Source organism: Netta rufina, assembly GCF_964035555.1.
Source record: "Netta rufina genome assembly, chromosome: 1".
Classification (NCBI taxonomy): Eukaryota; Metazoa; Chordata; class Aves; order Anseriformes; family Anatidae; genus Netta; species Netta rufina.
This window is the reverse complement of record NC_140123.1, coordinates 114108065-114134953: the sequence shown is the minus strand read 5'-3', so window position 1 is coordinate 114134953 and position 26889 is coordinate 114108065. Positions and strand designations below refer to the sequence as shown.

The 26889-nt window shown below is 39.5% G+C and overlaps 1 protein-coding gene across 1 annotated transcript in view; it reads left to right on the top strand.

Annotated features, from left to right (window-relative positions):
* The window catches only part of TMPRSS7 (transmembrane serine protease 7), a gene marked incomplete at both ends in the record, with an annotated part of 32781 nt that extends 7139 nt beyond the window's left edge, over window positions 1-25642 (top strand). The window contains 15 exons of the mRNA XM_084286106.1: window positions 1134-1201; window positions 1400-1593; window positions 2471-2509; window positions 4924-5152; window positions 6112-6242; window positions 7540-7652; window positions 9702-9808; window positions 13639-13775; window positions 14689-14796; window positions 15405-15515; window positions 16658-16774; window positions 18323-18500; window positions 18687-18955; window positions 23081-23217; window positions 25472-25642. Of these exons, the coding sequence (XP_084142232.1) occupies window positions 1134-1201; window positions 1400-1593; window positions 2471-2509; window positions 4924-5152; window positions 6112-6242; window positions 7540-7652; window positions 9702-9808; window positions 13639-13775; window positions 14689-14796; window positions 15405-15515; window positions 16658-16774; window positions 18323-18500; window positions 18687-18955; window positions 23081-23217; window positions 25472-25642 (2109 nt within the window). The remainder of the gene's footprint in view (window positions 1-1133; window positions 1202-1399; window positions 1594-2470; window positions 2510-4923; window positions 5153-6111; window positions 6243-7539; window positions 7653-9701; window positions 9809-13638; window positions 13776-14688; window positions 14797-15404; window positions 15516-16657; window positions 16775-18322; window positions 18501-18686; window positions 18956-23080; window positions 23218-25471) is intronic.
* Between the last annotated feature and the right edge of the window lie 1247 nt (window positions 25643-26889).

Sequence of the window (26889 nt, the reverse complement as noted above, 5' to 3'; positions counted from 1 at the left end):
TGGAAAAAAAGACAAAATACAAAACCCCATAAAAATAGAACAAGAAAAAATGATCAATTCCCCAAGCTAACAAAGAATAGTAATAATACATTAATAAAATTACAAAAAAAAAAAAAAAAAAAGACAAAAGAACCCCTCATAGCCTCCCCAAGAAATAAGAAAATACTAAAACAAACAAAAAAGAATCCCTCCTAAAGAGGAAAAAAACAAAACAACAACAACAAAACAAACAGAAAAATACTGTCGATTAATGAAAGAATCAAAGGAAAGGGAATATAAGAAAGAAACAGAGAAAAGAAAAACAAAGAAAAGCAGTGAAGGGGAGGAAAAAAAAAAAAAGAGGATACAAAACAACTCCCCAATAAATAAAAAAGCATCCCCAAAAGTAACACCCTCAAAAAGTTAAAAAAACAACACAAACACACACAAAAAAGTACAGAAATACACATAAAACAGAAATAAAAACAAAACCAAAACAAGAACAAAATTAGCAACAGAAGTAAAAAAAAGTGTGTAAAAAAAAAAAAAAAAAAAAGCACAGCAAGCCCAACCCCATGTGACCACCTGGATTTGGCCCCCTCTGGGGGCTGTAGCTGTCCCTTGTTGCTCTGAGAGGAGGGGTCAGTGTTTTGCATTTCCAGAGACCCCTTCCGGCCCCAGCCATACCATGGCTTTGCTGAAGAGCTTGGACGCACCCTTACCTGAACCTTAGTGGCAGTCGCTGCATGGCACGTCAGAGGCTTGTTTTCTTTTCCCAATGACTGGCTCAGAATGTTTGGCACTGGGAGAGGGTGGGCCCCTGCACTTGAGATTCTTCTGGAAGAAGAACACGCACCCTTTCCAAAACTCATTTATTTTGGACCAGTGTTCACTGTATGTGTCAGCTGGCCCCGTGCAGAAGGTTTGGTGTTTGCTGGGGGTGCTGGAGCTGGTAGGGATACGTGGCAGAGCTGGCCCAATCGTGTTTGCTGCTCTGCCCAGCATGTCTGCTGTGTATCAGGACAGGTGGGTTCATGGCTTCCTTTTGGTGCAAGAGAGCATGTTCCTGGGACATCCCAGGCACAAGATATCTCAAGGTATGCTTGTTTTTCAACAATGCTTAATCTTCACCGGCTTTATACTTTCTCTTTCAGATGAACTTGGTTTACAGAACCTCCTCTTTCTCCAAGTTTTATAAGCAGGCCACTGTTTCAGAAGTCAGGTAAAAAACTGTGGTTAATGTGTCTGTGTTTTTGCTGGATAGCGTAATGAGCCCACAGGAGAAGCCTCTTTTTTTTTTTTTTCTTTTTTTTTTTTTTTTTGTGTGTGTGTGTGTGTGGTCTTCAGAAAGTTTTCAGCATAATGGTAATCCATGGTTTGTTTGTTTTTTTTTTTTTTTAATTTATTGTTATTATTTCAGTAACAACAATAATGGAGGCCTTCTTATCCACTTCTGGGTTGTATTTGTGGTACCACAGCCAAAAGGCCAAGTGCTGTGTGAGGACTGCGTGGCTGCCATTTTAAAGGACTCCATTCAGACAAGCATCCTTAACCGCACCTCAGTGGGAAGTCTTCAGGGTCTCGCGGTTGACATGGACTCCATTGTGCTAAGTGGTTAGTAAAAGCATGTGTCCCTACTGTTGAAGAAACACTTATTAACAACAAGTATTTATCTCAAAGTAGCAGATTTTAGAAATATACCAAAGTCTTTATCCTGTGTCTCTTATGGTGGGACTGGTGGGGGAAAAAAAAAAAAAAAAAAAGAACAGACTGGAGGTCATATTAAGGTACAAAATGGTTTTGTCACTGATGCAAAGTCTATGTTCTAACTCAGGAGCTAAGCCTGACAACTCGTAGCCAGCTCAGATTTGGGTTAGGCTGCAACCTAAAACGTATTAAAAGATGAAGTGTCTTATTCTATACAAGGATCAAACTTTAGCATCACCATGGAAAATGGGATTGTTGTTACATTTCTGTTAGATTTAAAAAAAAATGCAAACATAAAGCTGCTTATTCATTAAACAGTTTCTATATCCTGTGCTGTTTTTGTCTGTGGAGGAAATAACCAAGACAGGTTCAAGAACCTGTTTAATCTAACTAGTTACAAAGTAGCGTATGATTTTCAGCTCTACAAATAAAGGATGGAACAAGCTTCATTTGAACAGCTCTGCCCAGCTGAAAGCTGAAAAAGAGTTTGTGGCCAAGGGTGGGGAAATAACTCCCTGGGTTTTTCTGCCTCAGGCCTTCAATTAAATTGGACTGCTCAATTGACCAGCAATACCCTCATCCCTCGGGCACTGAGGATGCCTGGGGACATGACAGCTGCTTCCAAGGATGGTAGCAGAATTTGTGGAGATGGTGTGGGATTGAGTAGTCTCCCACATCGAGAGCTGTTTTATTCTGTGTGCTTAGTGAAGCATGATTGAATCAAACACTGAATTCTGGATGTTCTGCATATTAGAAGACTCACAAAACCTTTTTTTCTATGCAGCAGGTCTTCGGTCAGATTATTGGTCAACAACAGGAACAGGTAATTCACTACTTGGCAATTTTGTGGCAGAAGTGTGGTGGAGAACAAAGCTCCTCATTCATGTCTTCAGACACAAAGATATTACTTAGTGTTAATTTAAAAGGGTTAAATTCAGTCTTGGTATTTATGTCCTGACTTTGCAGTAAGAGGGTCCAAGAGTCCTGCATATGGCAAATACATAAACTATCTGCCTTTATTTTGAGTGGTAAAATTCAGCTGTGCCTGGTGGCAGGATGGGAAATAAATTCTGTCACTCACTTTTTTCTATTCACTCCAGCTTTTTTCTAACTTGGGCAGCACTGGATTTGAATCTATTTTTTGGCTTTCACCCTGAACAATAGCAATGCTTTTATCCACCCTTTATCATCATTTACTCCATTTTCTTCAAGATTAATGTTGTGTTTTTCTTTTGAATGAGATCCCTAGCAGAAGTTAGTCTAAGTAGTTCAACTTTTCCAGGGTAATGGGAGACACTATTCATATACCTCCTTGGTTTTGTGTTCTACGTTTCCTGGTGGGGTTCTTTGGTGGTATGCAGAGACTTTACAAGACAACATGTACAGTCTAAAAGTACATCCCAGTTGTGTTCACTACTATATGGAACAGATAACTGGTTTGTATTTTGAGGGCAATGGAGTAACTTTTTAGTGAAGATGTACCTAGTAATTGGTTTAGACCCAGCACTGGGATGGAGGTTTTTTAAAGGATGGGTTGGATAAAGGACTTGTACAGATTCAGCTGGTGCAACTGACTTGCATTGCCACACTATATGGCTGAGCAGGGTCTCTTAATGATTGTACCTAGCTTCAGTTTCAAACTGGTATGCTTATATTGCTTCTAGATTTAGTGTTAGCTCTGACTTAGATACACCATGCTTCACCAGCAGCGAGCTAGTCACACTGTTAATTGCATAATAGCAATAAAGGCAGTCACATAATTCTACAGAGTTTCATATCAAAACTGGCTTTGTTAAGGCTGAGTAAACAAGAAGGAAAAAAAAAAAGCTATTATTAAAAGAAAAAAAAAAAGTTGCTGGGAAGATACAAAAGAAGAAGGAAGAACAATGGGTCAACCAAAGCTTTAAATAGTTACAACAGTAACTGAACATGAAGAGCATGTGACTCTTACAAATTGTTCATAAGCATTTATAACGTCTGTTTCAAGACTATAAATTAAAAGTGGAAGTCAAAGCCTGCTATTTCCTGTCTTGGTTGACTCAAAGTAAACGTTGGCCTTTTAACTGCTAGTTAACAATTGATGGCAAAATTCCACAGTGCTGTAACTGATGTTCCACCACGGTAACTATTTAAGATATTTGTTTCTGTAATAGGCAGAGTCATGCAAATATTCACTTTGGGTCTTATTTTCCCTAATTTGCTCTTTTGTTTCTTCTTACCTTTCAAAAGAACTATGTTAAGAGTTCTAAGTATGACCAAACAAAAAAATCCCTAAGCTTTTTGTTGGATGGGAACTGGAACATCAAACTGAAACAAAGATGTTAATATATTTGACTTGAAAGCCACAATTGTATTAGCTTAATTAGAAAATTGGATCGAAGTAGGGTAATTTTCTGGTGACTCTTTTCTAAGTTACAACACGAATGGAATTTTGATTTTTTTTTTTTTTTTTTTTAGTAAAACTAGGTTGTGTAGGCTAGTCTGTACTGCGTATATTTCACAGTACTTCCATTTCTATCAGTGACTTCTAATGCTTTAAAAGCTTTCAGGACCTGACATGAGAAAATCCAGGTTCAAATTCCTTTTGACCTTGCTTTGAGCAGGAAGTTGAACAGCAAAGGTCCTAGCATCCCTTACAAATGGAATTAATAGGTGAATCTGTTGTAGCATGTCCAGTTCATTTCACATAAAACATTGAGTAGCTTGATTTTTGAGCAGTAATCTATAAAACCTAGAGTAGTATGAAAATGTGTGTATCTGTGTGTATATATATATATATTTGTCTTTTTTTAAAATAAATATCCAAATACTTGTAGGGGTGAGCAGCTGATATCTATCCTGGCAGTAGATGAACGTTTCCCAGGTAACAAATGTTTCACTTAAGTCATTTATCCTCTGGAGTTTCCACAGAGATTTGTTAACAGCAAATATGTGTTGTACAAAATGGCAGTGCTTTGGCACTAGTACCCCTACATGTTTTTATTTACAGTGCTGTTTGCCAAGCTCTGCAGCTTTATGAATAGACATTTCCTTGACCAGAGACTTGTAACTGAGATGAAAACAGTGAACAGCATAGGCTACTTTGTTTTTCCTCTTTGGATATGCTTTCATATGTTGCTTTACTTCATAATTATATATAGGATCTTTTTTTTTTTTTTTTTTTTTTTTTTTGTACTCCCATGCATGGATTTACCAGTTTCAGAGCAGATGTTCAGTGTTGGAAATATGTTTCCACAGGAACAAATTGTATGTATGATCTGCATGCTGATCGTCTACATGAGCACTTTCCTTTGGATATCCATGCTACCTCAGGGGGAACGATCTGCTATCTTAAACTGATTGCGTTAGTGGGTCATCTTATTCGTCTTTCAATAGTATCCCTTCAGATTGGAGCAGATAACTGCATCACTGACTCGCTAACCATTTATGACTCTCTGATGCCAATCAAACATAAGATACTGTACCGGTGAGTATAAATTTTAATTGAGAAGTCATTGGCATTCTTTTTTTTTCCTGAAGATTTGTCATCTGTTTTTTTTCTTTGTTTAAAGTACTTTGATCTTCATGTTATATACAGAACACCAAAATTACTTCCCCCCAAAAAGTAGAAAAGTAATTAAAGAGAACTTAATATTCTTCAGATAGACTGTATCCTCACCTACATATCAAAATATAAGAAGTTCATACGTTACTGGGTGGAATTTTTCTTGTCAGGAAACATGTTAACTAAAACAAATTGTCAAAATTCCATCCTATAAGTGAACTTTTCTTCCCTATGAAGACTAGTGTTCCTAGGAAGACTGAAGTTGTAAAACTAAGTATCCTGATTCTTTGTATACTTCACTTTTTTTTCTTTAGTGCCTTTTTAAGCTGCTTTATTTGAGTTGTTCAGACTTATTAAAATCTAGAGTTGAAACTGATGTGTCAAGGCATGTGAATTACTACTTGTTTTTATCTTTTATGATCTAGAATTTTTGTCTGGAATTTTTTGAATGAAATTCCTGGTTATTAATTCCGTAGGACTCTGTCAGACTGAAAAGTGAGGGGAGCATCTCCATCAAGTGGATAAAGAGCTCAGTGTTCTGACCACTGAAAGCCCTTTCTGTGGCCTGTCGGTGTATATATAAGCCTCAAAAGAGAGCCTTCCAGTTATCTTAGAGATCTGTTCTCCAGTGACCTGGAACATTCACTGACTTCTCTGTAAAGCAGCAGATGATGTTCATTTACTAGTACCTGTAGAGGTTGCAGGTGTTTCTAACTGGCCTTTTAAGAAGTACACTTCCGTGCATAAGAGCATGCTTTTTTATTTTCCCCCCACTAGGCTTTGAAGTATGTGAGTACTGTAGCAGTGGAAAGCAAAGAATGAGAGCAATGTATTGTTGATACAAATGGCTTAGATATGTACTCTCCATTATTCCTCCTCAGAGCGTGCGAGCCAGCTGATTCATTGGTGTCACTTGTGTCCACAAATAACCTCATGCTGGTAATGTTTAAGGCAGCACAGATAAGTGAACGGAAGGAGTTCCATGGCTATTTTGAGATCATTACACAAGAAAGTAGGTTTGTAATGTATTTGGAGATGCATTTGTTGTATTGTTTCTATCTCAGAGCCCCATGTGGCGATGTTATGGATAAATGACTCCTTGCAAATCTGTATCTCTTTTTTTTTTCTTTTTTCTCCCACATCCCTGTCTCTCTTCTTCATGTCCTCTGCATTATTAAGTGGCTGCCTTCCTCTTGAGTAATTTCAGCTGTTTAGCTGTCTATATGAAATAAAAACATATAGAAGGCTGAAACCAACCCTGACTGAATTCAATTGGTCAGAACTGCAATGCGCCAGTAGATGGAGTTGTTATTCCAGGTGTGGCTGTGGACTTTTTCCTACATTGGGACTTTGTGATGATGTTAAAGGTGGAAATTGCTCATCACTGAAAACTACTTTCAGAGTACAAAGTGTCAGTAGCTCTGTCCGCCTTTTGCTATTGGTCTCTGCCTCATTAACACAAAGGATTCAGTGATGTTTGGTCATCAAGTCTTTTCTGCTTCTTACTGCTTTAAGAAGTGGTTTGGTCATAATCACAAATAGCACAAGGAATGTCACCCAAGCAGCACAAAGACAAAAGTATATCACATTCCAATACGAGGAAATTAGGCTTTAATTAAGCTGCTCAGAAAGGTGCTGCATATTTCCAATGGTGAGAGTAACTAAGCACAGAAATATGAAAGTATGTGATGAATTCTGCATCATAAGTAATTTTAAATTCAGCACGATGTTTTTACTGTTTGTGTTTTGTTTGCTTTAATGAGTTGTCTTAATCCCTTAATCAGTCACACAAAGACACTTTGGCTTCTGTGAGGCTGATTAGATTAGCACGTTGTCCATTCTTGTTCTAACTGGTTGTATTTCCTGTATCTCCTGGTCCTGCAGAGACAAAATAATAGTCAATAGTCCTGTAAAGGGATTTATTTAAAAAACAAAAAATCACTTTATCGTTCCCAAATCTTTGAGCTGAAATGAGAGGTTAGGGTAATTTCTGACAGTCTTAGAGCATCTAACAGACAATATGAACTATCTGTTTTGTGAGAGGCACACTCAACAGAGTATCACAGCAAGCATTCCTAGACTTTTATGAGCCTTATCTGTCTGTAACATTGGATTTACAGTGAATTTATTACAACCTGAACCTAGATAAACATAACTCCATAGCTGTCCTGTTTTACAGTGAAACCCTTGTGATAAAATTGAATACCTATCCCACTGAATAGCTTTGTTGGAAATAGATTAAGATTTACCAACTCTTGCCTTCTCTCTCTCTTTTTTTTTTTTTTTTTTTTTCTTTTTTCTTCCCCTAGGGTGTGGAAAAGCAATAGCAACAAAAGAAAAGATTGGCTATGAAGGGAGAATCACAAGTCCCTATTACCCAAGCTATTACCCTCCAAAATGTCTTTGTGCATGGAACTTCCAGGTAATACAGATTTCTTTCTCTCTAAGCACTGTTACTCTTTTTTTTGGGCATACAGTGCCTGTGTGCATAGAAGGAATGATTGAATAGGGAGTAATCTGCATCCTCATAGATGTGGTAGTTTATAGAAATGGCACGGCTGAATTGCTGTTGTGCCCAGTTATTTTGATTTCTTTGTCCTTATTCTTAACAAAGAGAACATAATTCCTAAGCTGTCCTATTTATTACAAAGGTAACGAGCTGAGATGAAATACATTTTTGATGTTTGGCTTACAGAATCACTTCACTGAAGAGAATTCAAGACTTAAATGTTTTTTCTTCCCCTCTTTCCAACCCCTAAAATTTGGGGGGGAGACCAAAAGAAAACTTTTGTCCTCTAACCTAGTTAGTACTATTGCTTCTCTGATAACTCCTATGTTACGCATAATAAACATAATAAATCAAATTTTTGTATTCAAAGATGATCTGCCCAATCAGCACAACCCCACAGACTTTTTTCTTGGTCTCTTTTTTTTCTCAAGTATCATTTTTTCTTTGTCTTTTCAGGTATTTTCTGAAAACAAATAACCAGAAGTTTAAATTTAAGTTAACTTTATCACACCTTGTCTTGATGGTATTAGACTCTTCCAGTTATTCCATAAAATCTGATAGTAGGTTTTCTGCTATCAGAAATGTAGTACCTGATGATCTTTGATTTATGGTTTCCCCATCACAGTGAAGTTATGTTAGTGCATTACAGTCATACTGTGATTGACTATGCAAAATCTCTATCGTTCTTTACTGGTTCAAATTCCCAAGCTCACAATTTATTGTAGTAGCTCTTATTAGTCAGCTTTCAAATTCATAACCTTATGCACTGCCTTAGCTCTCTTTTGTTTTCTGGATGGCCTCAAGAGCTTATTCTTTCTGTTAAGTGTTGCCCTTTTTCCCTGTGTGGTGTCTCAAGTTATGAACAAAATTTATTAGTACATCCTCTTTTATAGCATGATCAGTCTCCAAAACAGCAAATAAAACAAACTGCAAGATGGATATTTTTGGGAACTTCTCTGGTACCTGTTTGGTATCCAAGGGTTTTTAATCTCTAAAGAACAAGAAAATGGATACAATACAGCCTACTCTTTGCCTGTCTTTCTTCTTAAGCTACTGGTTGCCCAGGTAGAATTACAACAATATGAATGAAGTCTAGTTAACTAGGACCTACATCCTTTTCTCCCTCTAGAAAACTAAGTCAACGACCTTTTTGCTAAACTTTGTCCTCAATTCAGCCTGGACTTCTGAGGGAAAGGTTGCCCAGTTTAGTCTTGGGAGTTGCCCATGCTATTTTCTAAAACCATTTAATTTCCCCATAGTTTGATGTTGAAATTTCCCTCATTTCCTGTATTATATATTTCCTGTGAGAAAGAAGAAGAATCTTCACTTCTGGATTCTTGCCCCAAATCAGCCCTTGCTTTTGCAAGATGTGGCCATGTTTTTTTTTTTTTTTTTTTTTTTTTTTTTTTTTAATGGTTTTGTTCCTTTTAAAAAAGGAAGCTATAATTAATCATGAATCTTCATGATACTGCCAGTTAACACATTCTATAAAACACTAGCAAGTACTTGGCTGAATAGATGCTAGCAAAGACTACAATATTCTGGTAGAAATAACTCCCTGCATTACAGGCAGTACAGGTATCCGGTACAGTATCTTAGCTAACAATCTGCTGGGGCTCTCTGTCCCTGCACAAATAAATTTGGATGTGTCTGAATGCTTTGATCTTGACACAAAAGCTGACTTCTGTATACAGCCAGTTGCTTTTTGAAGATGAAAGGGCTATTGGCCAGAGGGGAAGAGAGCCTGTACCTGTGGTGGCCCTTTGCCAACATTTCATTTTGCTGAGGACTGAATAGCTGGCAGGTGTCTCAAGTGCTGGCTGTTGAGCTGGGGAAGTCAGCACAGATCCCAGAGCTTGGCACTGCCGAGCACTATAATTGCTGAGATAAGCCTAAAGACTTTAATGTGCTATATCCGCAAAAAGAAAAGGAAGCCTGCATGTACTGTCTTTCCTACAACAGACTCCACAGAAGAACCTTGGTATAGCTCTGAAGTTTCATAACTATACCATCAGTGAGAAGAATATTAAAGGCTGTGAACGAGGATGGTGGAAAATTAACGAGCACATGTAAGTACTTCTGCATGAGTTATTAAACTAACATAACCAAAACAGACTTTCCCATCACTACTGCAGTTCACTCAGAAAGTTTACACAAAGACAGAGATACTTCATTGGTGCCTCTTATAACTCATGTTTCACTTTGGCTGATAATGTAACTGAATCTTCATAAATAGAATAAAAAAAAATTCTAATGAAAAGTACCAAAAAGCTGAAAATAAGGGCCCTTGGTGCTCTATTAAGAGAAAGAAATTAGAAGAGTGGGTGAAAATGGATATCCAGTAAACCCAACGTAGTTTTGGTCTTTCTGTGATGACTGAATAAGGTCTGTTTAAAAACAAACAAAAAAACACTTAAGTGTAACTTAATTCTATGATTGCTCATGATGACACTGAACCTAATTAACTTTTCAGTGAAACGGTATTACAGTGAGATTATTGGGAGTAGGAAAGAAACTGCTTCTGTGTTTCAGTCATGGGCTCTTGAAAGGGACACCACAGATTGATTGCCAAGACACACTATATTTAAGTGGTTTGTATTTAAATACTGCTGCTACTGCTGCTTTCTCATATACTTCTTCTACCCATTTTTTTCTGCAATTTAAAAAATAGTCTTCCAGTCACTGGATGATGAGGCAAGGCTAGGTTTGGGAAGTTGGACTCTATTTTTATATATATATTTTTTTTTCAAATGGAAACATCAATAAGATCAGACTTGAAACTGAATTTCTGAATTCACTACTGAAACTAAGCTATACTGTGCTTACATAGAGAGAAAAGTTAGTTTTCGTGATGTTACCAACATTATGTCTTGATAGAAATTGGTGGCTGGACAACATGTGCATGAAAAAAGCCAGTCAAAACAGGCAACACGGAGTGTTTGTGTGTTTCTTTTGGTCTTCTTTTTGTGGCATAGTTGGAAGGATTTGAGATGTTAGGGATTGCTGAGAGATGCATCAAATAAAGGCAAAATCTGAAGAAAAAAATGATGATGGGTTCGTACTACAAAGATTCTCTCTGTGAAAGACCGGCTTTTAAATAAAACTACTGATTAAACATTTCACAGAATCAAATGTTGCAGTATGATCTTATGAAATGCATTTGGGGCTAGTTTTTGAAGTACTGCAAAAGAATGCATGCTTCTAATTTCTGTTGCTAGTTGCTGCTGATGTAAGTAGGCCAATATGAATTTTCTTTAGAAAATGTCTTTTTCATGAAAAATAAGGATTTTGAACTCAGTGATCTTCATTTCTGTGCTTACTTTCCATGGAAAATAATGACAAAGTATGAAACATTTTGATATTTACATTTTTCCCTCCAAAATTTAATGGTTAATGAAATTGGAATGTGGAGGGAAGCAAACGGCAAAACACACCAGTTTTTCAGGTCCCTGCAATTGCAACTTAGAGCATGCACATTCTGCTACCTTGTGTCAAACTGTTTAGGAAGATTCAGGAAGTTGATCTTTGTAAACTAAGACTGTGACCATGAATATTCTGCAGATAAGGTTTTTTTTGACCCTCTAGGGTCAGCTTTATCTAACCAGAGGCACTGAACATGACCATTCAGTTTGTTCTTGTCGTTATTGCAGAGGATGTGTGTTTGTTGATCTGCCCAGTTGGAAGAGTTGCAGTTGAATAACTGCTTTAGCTAAAATTCTCATTGGCAGAGAGATCAGTTAGTCCCTGTGAGCAGAACATTAGAGATGTACAGGAGCTAAGAAATGTTTTGTTTTTAAATGCTTTGGTGCAATGTCCCACTGAACCTGCAACAGGATGCGCACATCTATTCATCCCCTGAAAAGGCAACCCACTCCCTGCTTCAGTGTATGCGATAGGATCACCTTCATTAGTTTCTTTAGCACTGCTGCAGAGTTACAGATGGTGCTTGGCAAACTCTGTTGGCCCTGGAAAAAGGACTCAAAGCACTAGTAGAAGGCTCACAAGGATATGCAGCTCTCCTACAAACCCCCAAATCATATGATGTTTCTTACTGTGTACAGGACGCAGCTTCCTTTGTCTAGCTGTCTCAGCTCTTCCACAGATGGTCAGGAGCTTCCTCGATTGCTGGTGAGATGAGATTGAATTGACCACTTCTCACCCACGTAAAGCAGTCTGTGATTTTTTTTTTAATGTATTTTTTTGAGATGGTGTCAAGGTTTGTTGGAGGGAAGTTGTGTCCTAGTAACTGACAGAAGGAGAAACAGAGAACATCTGTGGGTTAGTTAAGGAGAATCAGATGGCTTGTGAACTTTCTCTTTTGTGCTTAGGTGGGCTGTTTTAGGCTGGGGACAGTGATGACATGACACACTAAAATGAGCGAGAAGACGACTTTCTATAGCAGGAAGGTCTTCACTCTTAGCTTTGATAGATTTTTGTTGTTGTTCCTTCGACAGTTAAATGTACTATATTAGAAAGCTGTAAAACATTTCTTGACACTGTTTCCAGGATGTGTGAGAACGGTCTCTTGTTATGTTCATTTATATTTGACATTGTTGGAGTTACCTCCTAGACCTGTTAAAAGGATGTTTCATTTTCAGAGTGAAACAAAGCACATCGGGAAAATGTATGAGCAAGGGTGGCTGCTCCTGATGGCATGCTTCAGTAGGGTGCACAGGACATCAGACAACATCCGTCCTCATGGAAATCACTGCCCAATTTACTTGCATTCATTGATATGAAGAGCAGCACTGAAGCAATGCAATGGCTTCCCTTCATTATCAGCTATCCTTTTGGTGTTGCCAAAATAAATGAGAAAAATATTTACCTCAGGTTAATACTGTAGTAATACACTTAACAATAAAATAACTCATTTATTGCTCAAGATCACTTGAACTGCGCTGTGTTCCTTTGTGTTGCTGTCAAGGAAATGTATATGCTAAATGTGCCAAGAATCAATACAGCTGCTTCTGTTCTTATATCTATTTAGTCTAGTAAGTACTTCTCTTGACAGGAGTCTTGAGGCCACATGTCTCTCTTACAAGTGTTGAGTTTTTGTGTTGGTTTGGTGGGACAGAGGAGACAGGCTTTTATTTCTATTTCTTGTGCAACCTAAACTGTCAGTCTTCAAAGTTTTCCCACACTTAAAATATTCTCTACTTTTCAAACCATCATACAGCAACCTTACCCTTTTAAAGGGGTTGGAGTTTGTTTGTTGTTTTTCCTTAGCTAGAGTAGCATATAAATGCCAGTTGCAATGTCTTTGGTATCTCTGATGAAGGTTATCTTAGGTTTCTCCAAGTTAAGTGGTAACCAGGCAGAAGTTCAAGGAAGCTCTTTGCCAAAATGGCTGTTTAACATAGATGCACATTGAAAGAATCTTTTCATCTAGACTAGTTACTTGAAGACATGTCTTTCAAAGGTTAAACTTTGTGATCTTAATGGTATTAAGCTGGGTGGCTACCTAGAAATATTTCTAGTTTCCCCAAATCTTTTTCCCTCTGCCTCCAAAGCAGTCAGATCAGTGCCCTGTGCGCTCTTTTTTAAGAGTATTTCTCAAAATGAGAGCAGCTAAACTATGATGATGTTTCCCTTCCCACCAAACTGCTTATGCCTTTGCCAAAATGCAAATCTTTGAAGGTAATTATCATCAGTGTTGACAAAAGTATCATGTTTGACAATCTTCTTAACTTTCTGGTGAAACATTCTGCTTGAAAGTGTGTGGGATATTGTACTGAGGAATGGTGGATCACACGTAATGTTTTTCAGAACTTGGGTACTATTTTAGATGTTGGTTCTTAATTAAAGCATGCTAGCTGACTGTATTGTAATGTTGATGTTAAAATTGCATGTAAGGCAATCCTGATGTAAAGGCTGCTCTAGAACTTTTGATTTCTTTTAGGTACTGTGGTTACTATGTTGATCACCAAACAGTCTTTCATATTGCAAGCTCTGCTGTTAATGTTGAGCTTCAGTGCAGCTCAAAGGTGTCAGAGAAGCCACTTCTGGTGGAGTACGGCAGCTATAACATCAGTCAACGTAAGATGGACTTTATTTTTTTTCAACCCATCTTTGTATTTCAGCCCTGTAAAACTGAACATCTCAGGTTCAGTGGGACTTGACTATCTTTATGCAGGAAACTGTCATGTTGCATTGTTTATTTGTTGATTTTACTTTTTTAGGTGACTAGCAAAGAGCCTTTTATAGCACATCAAGGCTATGTGGCAAAGGTTTGCGGGCATGTGCAGCATGCTCTGGTTTTCCTGTGCATACATGGTCTTTTCTCTTCTGCACAGCTCTTAAAGCTTCCTGTGTGGCCAGAACATGCATGGGCCTGGTGAACTCCTCAAGCCCCACATTAGCTTCTACCTGTACCAATAGCTTTGCTAGCTATTTACTTCCTATTTAGTAAAACCTGAAAATAAAAAAGATGTCAAACACTGGAATCTGTCAGATGATGAGTGTCAGTCAACTCAAGTCAGTTATTCTTATTTACAAACAAAACTTTGGCAATGAAAACAATCTTCCTATTACCATGAAAAGCTCCAGGTAATGAACACAGTAATGAGCTGTACTGAATAACCAACTGCTTATTCCAAAACTTTTCCAACCACCAGATTTTTCAAATCCAGAAACAGACAACTATTTACTGAAACAATTTCTTATGTTAGTCTTATAAACATTGATGTTAAAGTAGTAGAGTAACAATGTTTTTTAGTCACAGCTATGTACCACACCAGAGCTCTTTTATGCATTGAATACCTGTGGAGTATGTAAAAAGACGCTATCTTCATGACTTTATGTTAAAAGGCTAATATTTCTGTAATTCAAAAATCCCCTTAATACAGTATACTAACTTAGTGGCTATTGAAAGTGAGAGTATCCTTTAGAAGAAGGCATTCTAAGCTGTGTTTGTTTGTTTGTTTGTTTGTTTGTTTTGATAAACCTCCAGCATGTCCACCTGGATATTTCAAGTGCTCCACTGGCTTATGCATCCAGCAGATACAGCGCTGTGATGGGATAAACAATTGCTTTGATGAAAGTGATGAACTCTTTTGTGGTTTGTATTTATTTTCTAGAGATCTTGATGCAAACCCCCCTAAATGTATTCTTTAGTCTGAAGTCTTAAAAGGTAGCTAACAGAGGTGAAACTTTGCGGGGGGAGAGGAGGAAGAGAAGATGTTTCTAGGATTCTTTGAATTTCCACATTCAGGCTATCAGTTGGTATCTTGCATGTATAATTCATAATTAATCAGCACAGGAAAGAACTAAGAATGAAGAAGGTATGACATGGAAAAGCAAGAGGAAGAGAATTAATGTGCAAGAATAATTGTAAGAGGTTGGAATTCAGGTTTTCCTTCTGTGATAAATGCTATTTTTGAGATGAATTATTTTCATGAGGAAATGACAAATTGCAGATAGAGTAGATGAGAGTGATGATAAATGTCAGTGGTTGAAAGAGCATGAGCCACCCACTTGGGGCAATGTGTGAAATGGGATGGGTTACTGAAGTCTTTTTGCACTTCATTTTCTCTATGCATAATGCAGCCCTCACCCTCATGCTTGTAAAGTGCAATGAGCTATGAAAGTGATACCTGGACATGGTCAGAAGGATAGTGTTAGCATTACAAGTATGCTTCTGAAACTGATTTGACTCATGTTTTCAAGTTGTCCCTGAGTGGAACTGTAACTCCAGCTTTGCGATACAGGATAACTTGCTTGCCTGCAATGGAGTAAGTGATTGTGAGAATGGAAATGATGAGCAGAACTGTACCAACAGTAAGGCTACTCTTGTTGTTGTTGTTGTTGTTGTTTCTTCCTCCCCTTCTATCATTTATTCAATCTTGATTTAAATACTTGATGCAGGATTCAAAGAGTTAAGAGGCGCTGTCAAATCTAACACAGGATGTATAATTCTGTTCAGTTTTCTGATATGCTTGTAAACAAACAGTTATTGATTTAAACTATTTATTTTTAATGAGATCATGAACATCTATTTCTGTTGAAATACTAGCACAAATGGGGATCTAGAAACCTGAAGTTTGATTCCGAAATTTTATCTCCCTAAAGCAAAATCTCTGCAAATGATTTCCTGGATCTGTTTTACCATCTGTAAAATAACTATAAAGAGGACTGTTTCTTTGGAACAGTTTTCAGGCTTATAAGGCTAATGTGTTTTAAAATGCAGTGTAAGTGTAAGCCTGGCGGTAGGCACAGGAAAGTTTTCAATCTGCCGTTTCTTTAACTTAGAACCAATGGACACCATGACATGTGAGAGGGAGTCCAACCAAGAAGTGCTGCATGTTTTTAAAGAAACATTTTAAAAGAAATGTTAATATGTATGACCTTTTTAACTTTGACAGTCTGTGTAAATGGTTACAGGATACTTCTTTATGTTAAGAAGAAAAACAGACTCCTTTTCAGTGGAATCCTTTATTGCAAGCCACAGAGAAATAGGAAAGCACCAGGGTTGGGAATGCAGTTTAACTGGCTGTAATTACTAAGATGGCTTTCACTGCCATCTTTTGTTTCATAGGTAATGCTGAGACATAAAGAGGGTTTCTTTCCAGAGTACTGGATGTTCTTCTCTTTCTTGCCTAGCACTTACTCTATTGGCAAGTTTTTGATAGTATACCTATGCTTACTAGTGCTTTGAGAACAGATGAGAGGAAATCCATGTTCAAAAATACTGTCAGCTTGATACAGGCACTAGTTTAGATGCAGCTCTACTGGAATAGCTTGTTCAACTTAAAGGCTGGCTTAAGCCATCTCAGACCAAGTGCTTTCTTGCTACGTTCCCTACTGCCTGTTGATACATGTATGAATTTCATCTATGCAGATGTATAAACATGTAAATCTGGTCCAATATTCTTCCTTTTTTTTTTTTTTTTTTTTTTTTTCCCCCCCCACAACTATTTCAGGTATTCCTTGTACCAATCACACATTTAAGTGCAGGAATAATATATGCATTAAGAAACAAAATGCAAAATGCGATGGGACTGTGGACTGTACTGATGGAAGTGATGAAAGCAGCTGCAGTAAGTCCCTCCCACTTGTTTGAACTTCAAACCTTTCACACCTGAAAGCCTTTTTATTTCTTTCTCTTTCGGAGTTTGTATAACTCATGTAGCAGAACATAATGAGGTTTTTATTGTCTGCTTAGTCATAGTAGGATAACAGTCTGATACCAGCTTATGTCAGGTCTGGTTGCAGTGTTTGCGGGAGATTGGGCTTACCGCTATGAGGAGTCTTAGTTATGATGTTTATTGCAGCTATGTTAAGGAACAGAGAACCTGGGGTAACTGCAGAATTAACTTGGCCAACTGGAAAGGCAGTGTTCTTAGAGCTTCCAGCAGAGCTGAGTACTTTTATTGGAGTCAGACAGTATTTATACTTCTGGAGTTCTGTATCTGCAGTGAGAAACGCATTTCATTTCTGTCTCCTGATGGTGAAGATCTCAATATCTCATAGTATCAGTCTAGGTTATAATCTTAAACCTTCTGAAAGTAACCTCTGTACAAGTTCTTTTGGCTTATTTATATCTATATATAATGTAATTAATAAAATAACACATTCAGATATTATATAATGCATAGTATATAATATGTAAAACAATATATATTATACAGTGTGTATACATATACATATATATATATATAAATACAATTGTTACTGCAGTAGGAATTTAAAAAATGCGTTAGGATTCACTTGCTTAAACTGAATATCCTAGGGTATTTTGTCTGGCCTTCAGCTGTTCCTGCAATGTTACGTATATGTCAAACCTGCCACCATCTGCCTTGGATCAACTATGACATTTTAAAAGATGAATTATATGCCTGCTTCTGTTTGGAAATGCTAATGCTGCTTTTGACTCTTTGTATGGGTGCTGGGAAGTGTTAGCACCTGTCTATGGGAGCATGGGACTAAAAGAAGGATACAAGGTCCTGTAGCACAGTCCTTCTCCCTTCTTCAAAATAGTGTGAAGGTTTTTGTGTTGAGGCATGACTTATTCACTTCTGAGTTAGCAATATACAATGCTTTCAGACTTCCAGTTTCTTCCATTGTAAATTAGTGATAGGATTACCTGGTTTCTGAAGTAATAAATGACCAAACTGTGTATACATAGCTGATACTGTAAGTATCTTTCTCATACTCATGTTTTGGCTGAAAATAAGTATGCAGATGCTCCTGAACTTCCTTCCCTCCAGAAGCACTCCTTTCAGTTCAGGACTAACTGAACTGGGTAGTAAAAAGAGTTGAAGGATTGTCTGTTTTCACATATTCATTGTGATGCTTGTGAAATCAATGGATCCTCTGAAATATCTGACACAAGAAAGATTTAGAGAGCAATTTCTGTGGCAGAACTAGAATAGAAAGTTTTATTTCTAAGGCCAGTGCCCTTTTTTATGGTGTCATCTCTTGTTTCAGGAACAGACTAGGTGGATAGACAAGTTTTCCAATTGGGGCAAGGAAATGAACTTCAAAACATTTTAAAGAGCAAAATTCTTTCATACAACATGTGGGAAGCACTCTCATTAAAGGAAAGAACGCAGGACAGAGATAGTAACCTGAAATATCCCTTTCAGGTTGTGGCAGCAGCAAGAGCAGCAATCTCATCTCTCGGATTGTAGGTGGTACAAACACAAAGGAAGGCGAATGGCCATGGCAGGTCAGCCTCCATTTTGTGGGAGCTGCTTACTGTGGGGCATCAGTGATATCAAAAGAATGGCTTGTATCTGCAGCTCACTGCTTTCAAGGGAGCAAGTAAGCAGTCTTTTTCCCCCAAACCCTATCCCAAATATCACTAGTGTTCTGGAACACTTTTAGCCTCCAGAGTTTGAACTGTACTAAGGTGTGATGTGCCCTTCTTTCTTTGGCCCAGTGTTGGGGAAGGTGATGCATTGTGGAGTACTTTTTGAAGAGATGGTGTGTGTTTTTGCTCCCAACCAGGCTGGCTGACCCCAGAGCATGGCGTGCTCACTTGGGGATGCAAACACAAGGCCGTGCAAAGTTTGTATCTGCTGTGAGACGGATCATTGTCCATGAATACTATAATAGCAGGAACTACGACTATGACATTGCATTGCTACAGCTGAGCAAACCATGGCCAGAAACAATGAGCCACGTCATTCAGCCAATCTGTGTACCTCCATTTTCACACAGAGTCCGCAGTGGTGACAAATGTTGGATAACAGGTTGGGGCCAAAAGCAGGAAGTGGGTGAGTTTAATACCATCAGTTGAGTTAACATTTCTTCCCCCAGTGATTAGCTGCAGGTTTGTGTGCAGGACACCTGCTGTTCTTGCATGCGTGAAGCACGCAGAAAACTGTAATGTTTTGAATTTAGTCTCCTCTGGAAGTAGTTTCTTGCATGTATGTAACTTTATGCACTTAGGAAAAATAGCAGCCAGTCCTGTGGATCTGGAAGTGCTCTGTGCTTGTGTTGGGTAAGATTGGCAAGGAGCTGCACATTTTCTTCAGTCATACAGTATTGTTTCTTCTCTTTCACAGAATCACAGAATTTCTAGGTTGGAAGAGACCTCAAGGTCATCGAGTCCAACCTCCAACCTAACGCTAACAGCCCTCCACTAAACCATATCCCTAAGCTCTACATCTAAACGTCTTTTGAAGACTTCCAGGGATGGTGACTCCACCACTTCCCTGGGCAGCCTGTTCCAATGTCTAACAACCCTTTCAGTGAAGAAATTCTTCCTAACATCTAACCTAAAACTCCCCTGGCTCAACTTAAGCCCATTCCCCCTCGTCCTGTCACCAGGCACGTGGGAGAACAGGCCAACCCCCACCTCGCTACAGCCTCCCTTGAGGTACCTAAAAAGAGCGATAAGGTCACCCCTGAGCCTCCTCTTCTCCAGGCTGAACAAGCCCAGCTCCCTCAGCCGCTCCTCGTAGGACTTGTTCTCCAGGCCCCTCACCAGCTTCGTCGCCCTTCTCTGCACCCGCTCAAGCACCTCGATGTCCTTCTTGTAGCGAGGGGCCCAAAACTGAACACAGTACTCGAGGTGCGGCCTCACCAGAGCTGAGTACAGGGGGACGATCACCTCCCTCGCCCTGCTGGTCACGCTGTTCCTGATACAAGCCAGGATGCCGTTGGCCTTCTTGGCCACCTGAGCACACTGCTGGCTCATATTCAGCTGACTATCCACCATCACTCCCAGGTCCTTCTCTGCCTGGCAGCTCTCCAACCATTCCTCTCCCAGTCTGTAGCTCTGCTTGGGGTTATTGCGCCCCAGGTGCAGGACCCGGCACTTGGCTTTGTTGAACTTCATGCAGTTGACCTCAGCCCATCGGTGCAGCCTATCCAGATCCTCCTGCAGAGCTTTCCTACCCTCGAGCAGATCGACACACGCACCTAACTTGGTGTCATCTGCGAACTTACTGAGGGTGCACTCAATGCCCTCGTCCAGATCATCGATGAAGATATTAAAGAGGACCGGCCCCAGCACCGAGCCCTGGGGGACGCCACTAGTGACTGGCCTCCAACTGGACTTGGCTCCATTCACCACGACTCTTTGGGCCCGGCTATCCAGCCAGTTTCTAACCCAGCGAAGCGTGCGCCAGTCCAAGCCAAGAGCAGCCAGTTTCTTGAGGAGAATGCTGTGGGAGACGGTGTCAAAAGCCTTGCTGAAGTCAAGGTAGACCACATCCACAGCCTTTCCCTCATCCACCCAGCGCGTCACTCTGTCATAGAAGGAGATCAGGTTCGTCAGGCATGACCTGCCTTTCATAAAGCCATGCTGACTGGGCCTGATCGCCTGCTTCCCCTGCAAGTGCTGCATGATGACTCTCAGGAGGATCTGCTCCATGAGCTTTCCTGGCACTGAGGTCAAACTGACAGGCCTGTAGTTTCCCGGGTCTGCCCTCCGGCCCTTCTTGTAGATGGGCGTCACGTTTGCTAGCCGCCAGTCGATTGGAACCTCCCCTGATAGCCAGGACTGTTGATAAATGATGGAAAGTGGCTTGGCCAGCTCCTCTGCCAGTTCCCTCAGTACCCTTGGGTGGATCCCATCCGGCCCCATCGACTTGTGCACATCTAAGTGCCGTAGCAGGTCACCAACCAGTTCTTCATGGATAATGAGGGCCACATCCTGCTCCCCATCGCCTTCCACCAGCTCAGGGTACTGAGTATCCAGAGAACATCCGGTATTGCCGCTAAAGACTGAGGCAAAGAAGGCATTGAGCACCTCAGCCTTTTCCTCATCTCTTGTAACTAAGTTTCCCCCCGCATCCAGTAAAGGATGGAGATTCTCCTTAGTCCTCCTTTTTGTGTTGATGTATTTATAGAAACGTTTTTTGTTATCTTTAACGGCAGTAGCCAGATTGAGCTCCAGATGAGCTTTGGCCTTCCTAATTTTGTCCCTGCACAGCCTCGCTACTTCTTTAAAGTCCTCCTTAGTGGCCTGCCCACTTTTCCAAAGCTTATAAACCCTCTTTTTCCTCCTAAGATCAAGCCACAATTCTCTGTTGAGCCAGGCCGGTCTTCTTCCCCGCCAGCTCGTCTTTGAGCACGTGGGGACAGACCGTTCCTGCGCCATTAAGACTTCCCTCTTGAAGAGCGCCCAGCCTTCCTGGACCCCTCTGCCCTTCAGAACCACCTCCCAAGGGACTCCACCAACCAGTGTCCTGAGCAGCTCTTTGTTACTCTTAGAGTTTCATTAAACTGCCTAAATGGACTCTTCCTTGCCTGCTGCAGGGGAACAAACCTAATTTTCCCTACTCCTATCTTCAACCTCTTCATGATGAGCTCTGAGGCACGGAGCTGCCTGCAAGGCACCACCACCTGTATCCTCAGGGTGTAGCTGAGAAAATGGACACCACATTGACAAAATGGCTGCTATTACAATGGTGGGCTGGCTCCCTCCCACACCTTGTCACGTGCTGCCTCTTATTTTGCACAAATGCTAGTACCTTTGTCCTTGTTGTAGCCATCCAGTAACAGAAAGCAGAGCTTAGGAAAGGACTGGGTAATGGTACGGTGGCTGCTAGCACCTGTGTGCTGTTGGATGGGCTTTCCCAGATGAGGAAACACAGGTGTGAACGCTGCCCACAGCATCAGTCATGTAACCACCACCATGCCAAACCTCCACTCTGCTGGGATGCACCTGACTTAGGCGGTTTGTCTACACCTCCAGAGCTGCCCTGCCCCAGCTTCACCTGCCATCTCAGGGTGGCTGTCTCCATGCTGCCCCTCCACACTCACATGAGAGTGGGAGAAGCAAACGTGGTGAGGTGTAGCAGCACGTAGGCAGCCTCCAGTATTTTGACTTGATGCTCTCAGCCAGAATCACCATCTTCCAAATTACGTTTCTTCCAAATTACATTCAGGCTCTGCAAGTAGCTGTGAGAAATGTATGGTTGTGAATGAAGTACAGCCATCCTACCAGGTCAAGATTTTGATAAAAATGTGTAGCATGATGTCTCCTTGACCTATTGATTAGTCACTTAGGAAATTTTAAAACATGGTGATTTGAAAGATAAACACGATACCTCAAAAAAGAGAGGGAGAAGTGTTCTTTTCCCTTTGCTCCTCTCTTCATTTCCCTCTTCACTTTCCTCTCTTTCCCTCTTTTTCTTCATCAGTTTACATAATTTGTAAAATTAGTCTTTTAAATATGTTATAAGTTTATTTTTTAGTATACACTACCTTTACCTAAACCCAAAACAAACCTGCAACTTGCACATTTGAATATGTTGGTGAAATTTCTTTGGCTCTACCCTTTTTTTGGGAGGACCTCATGATATTATTACAGCTTTTGTGCTGAAAGGACAGAACAGTTCAGTTTAATTCTGCTTTACTGAAAATGTATATTTTGCAGAAAAGATGTCTTTTAACAAAACATTTGGATAGAGAGGGCAGAATTTAAGGTAAGTCTGAACTTTTAAGCTACCAAAAGAGAATTTTTTGATATGTAACACTGATCTGTGATTTTAGTTCTGGATGTAGCTTCATGAAAGACACCACCCTAACTGCAGATCTGTCTTGTTAAAATCCAAATGCTTCTATAAGATTGAATTTTTTCTCAAAGTAGAATCTTCCCAAATTAGTAAATCTTGAGACATTTTGCAAAAGACATTACAGAAGGCTTTTTGGCCAACCCTGATGATTAGGCCATTGTCTTTGCTGTGGCCAAGGGCCCATGATCATGTTATACAAATGCCTGGTAGAAGAGGCTTTCTGCGCCTTTGGGATTTAGTTGTTTGCAATCTGGAACAGTTCAGAGTTCAAAAGTATGTGGGGATATTTTCTGAAGACTTCTTGGTTGTGCCTTCACTAGACAAGTAATATGTTAAGCTCTGTTGAACCATCCCTTTCAATTTGTTTCCCAGGTGAGGAAGGTGCTGCGATTCTTCAGAAAGCAGAAGTAGAAATTATTGACCAATCATTATGTCATTCCACATATGGGATTATCACAGCTAGGATGTTTTGTGCAGGACTAATGTCTGGAAAAAGAGATGGGTGCAAAGTATGTATCTTATCACAACTCACATAGAGTTTATTTTGCCTTTCATTGTTGCATGATGAGATGTTAGAACTTGGTGGCAAACCACCATGTGGTACATATGGTTTAGTTCTGAAACACAGCTATGTAAAAGAGCCGTTTAATAGGTGGTCTATCATTTGGGTATTCTCAGAGATTTGCTGGTTTGTGTGAATGAATAGCTTCATGAAGGTTCAGTTGCAGGCCGAGGTCCAATGGATTTGCAAGTCCTAAAAGCGTGATGAAGGTAGGCTGTATCTGGCAAGAGGGTCTCTAAACTGAAAAAAGAAATTGAATCACACAGAATCACAGAATTTCTAGGTTGGAAGAGACCTCAAGGTCATCGAGTCCAACCTCCAACCTAACGCTAACAGCCCTCCACTAAACCATATCCCTAAGCTCTACATCTAAACGTCTTTTGAAGACTTCCAGGGATGGTGACTCCACCACTTCCCTGGGCAGCCTGTTCCAATGTCTAACAACCCTTTCAGTGAAGAAGTTCTTCCTAACATCTAACCTAAAACTCCCCTGGCTCAACTTAAGCCCATTCCCCCTCGTCCTGTCACCAGGCACGTGGGAGAACAGGCCAACCCCCACCTCGCTACAGCCTCCCTTGAGGTACCTAAAAAGAGCGATAAGGTCACCCCTGAGCCTCCTCTTCTCCAGGCTGAACAAATTGAGAAGCTAGCTTGTTTCCTTTTCAGGATCCCTTCCCCCTAGTGTTGAAATAGAGGGCTGTCTGATGAGATGCAGACAACTAGACATAAAATTTCAAATGTATAATATTTCTTCTGATCCGGCAATGCTGTGAAATAATGTATGTGCAATTCTGAATTCTCATGGCAAGTAATATCTTAGTGTTTTCGAAAAGTATAATGCAATGGCTGTTTATTAGCAGCTCATGAGACTGACAGCAAGCATCATTTCCATTAACCAGGGAACCTTGTTTCTTCAGTTGTCTTTTTGGGCACTCAAGACAGTCAATGAAAGGCATAATTTGGAGGTTGTTTGGCTGCATTTCTGTTAGGAAAAATGTTGTCTGACTATGTCTGGCAGTTATTAGAGCTGATAGATTTGTGGGATTTCTGTTTTGTGAAAAATGCTGCTGTTCCTGTTTCTTTTTGTCCTAGTAATTAAAGAATCAATTGAATGCTTAACTCTCTAAATGAAAAATCTTAATTGTCAAGCATAGAAAAAGATCTTCTATGTGAAACCTTTAATAATTTTATGAGAATTCAGGATGATCATGGAATGTCCTACAATCCTATAAAAGTTAAAGATTTTCTGTTACTGGCTGTAACAGAAAATATGTGTAGAAGGAAAGCACTTCCTTTGCAAACATCAAAATCTTACCAGCTCAGACTTCGCTTTTGTAAATACTTTTTTACATTCAATGCTTTGGTAAAGCTCAGTTTACTAACAGCTGTTTCAGAGGAATTGTGTCTGCAACGGAGTCTTACAAGGAAGAAAAAGATTGATCCAAGAGACTTTCCGCAAATGGTGGCAATTTTTTTTGCTTGAATTTCTGCCAATATTGTCCAGAAGAATTACCCTGTAAAGGAAGGGTACTGCTTGCATTGTTCTGTAGCATTATTATTCTATATAAAACTTGGAAGTCTATTACAAACTTTGTTTCAACTGCCTTAATTCCAAAAGCATTGTGGTACCCCTAAGCATTATCTGCTAGCTAGTGTCTATTATAGGACAACACGTAGTGTTTTGTTTTGTTTTTTTAAATGTTGATGGATCACACTCCATTTCCGTTTGCTTTTAATTTGAAGGAAGTTGTGTTGACTATTGAATATTCTAATTTTAAAAAATATTAGAACAGTTTTGAATTTTTTATAAAAGCTTGTTTTTTGGAGTTGTCAGGTGTGTAGCCTCTAAATGAACATACGTATTAAGTAGCAGATTTGGGGTTTAACTGTTAGTTTGAGGCTAGGAAGTTATTTGTCAATTTGAAATACAGCTCACAAAAAGTAGTATATTAATACATTTAAAGAATGACAGCTAGTCCTCTCTCATGCAAAAGAGTAAACTTTGGTACAACTGTGTGATCCCATCTGCTTCAATTAAACAAACAAAAAAACATAAAACTATTCACTCTGGTTTGAAGTCTGTGAGTGGGGAAAATGTAAGCATTTCTTCAATTATTTGTGCAAAATGACTCCCATTGAATTTTGTCCCGGTTTTTATTTTCTAGATTTTAAATTCATACAACTTAATATGTTCTTTTTAGGGTGATTCTGGTGGACCATTGTCATGTCAAAGCAATGGAGATGGAAAATGGTTTTTGACTGGCATTGTTAGCTGGGGTTACGGATGTGGAAGACCAAATTTCCCTGGTGTCTACACAAGAGTGTCAAATTTTGCACCATGGATTCACAAATATGTGCCTTCAGTCATGTAACTTGAAAACTGTTTTAATGAAATAAAATATGTACTGAATATCTTCATTAAAACATGGTTGATTAAAAACTATTCAGTGTTGGAATTTCTTTCCATGTCACAAGACACAATACTGCTGACACAATATTTAATTTTGGAGTACACATATAGCAGTAACAAGCACCCTTTGTTCAAACCTTGGTGAAATGAGTATCAGAAGAAGACTGATCTTGTGGTGGTTGTTCTGTACAGGTGTCTGTTGACACAGGAGAAGTGATAATGAATGTATGGCAATTTTCACTCTTACTGTTAGCACAAATTATACACACGTGCAATCGTCTGTCAGGAAATCGAAGAGTCAACTTTCCAGCTCGAGACAGCTTAAGCCTCATTCACGTATCTCCTCTGAGGTGTGCATGGTTCAATACAGTAGTAACAGTGAAATAGCAAATGACCATCAGTACTCCTGCTAATCATACGTTTCCTGCCTCCTAGGGTGACAGCTGACAGAGGAAGAGAAGGATTTGCAGCAAGTGAGCCCAATTCTCTCAAATCTGCAGGGCACTGGTTTTCGGAGATCAGAAGTTCTGCAGATAAGCGTGGAACACAAAGCATTAGCAGTATATCTTCTCCAGTTTCTGTTTGTAATTGACTGTATGGTTTAGAGCTGCTAACTCATTATTCCCTACCTTAATTTCTTCTTATTGAAGATCATTCATACTTCATCCTTCTCAGAATTTGAATTCTTCATCTGAGTCAACCTTGACAAGATGAATAAATGTGGTGATGTTATTGCAATGATCTTGCCCTTAACAAAATAAAACCAATGCTTCTACCCTCTGAGAGGTATCTTAACTATCTTAAACATCTCTAAAATTGGGTTCCGTGAATATATGTCATTTTAGAAAAGAATAAATCCTGATTTCATTTTTGGAGACGATGTGAAAGAGGTTTTATTTACTCTAGGCTTTTCCTGTAGGTCTCTTTTCCCTGAAGGAGAAGGCAAAGTACACGTATCAGTCATTCAGCAGGTTGTGTGTGTAGTGGAGACGGGCTATTGAAGAAAGAGGAGGACTTGAACAAAGCTGTCTGTCTACAGCTGTATTTTGCATTCCTTATCTGTGAGGATTGCCTTCCAGTAAATCCTTTCTGTAGTGACCTGTGTTTCTTTTGTTTCCATTTGTTTTCTGGAGCACAGGTTTCTTGGGCCAGTTCTGTGGTACCTCCCCCCTACCCCCCCACGCCTCTGGTTTCATTCTTTGCTCTATA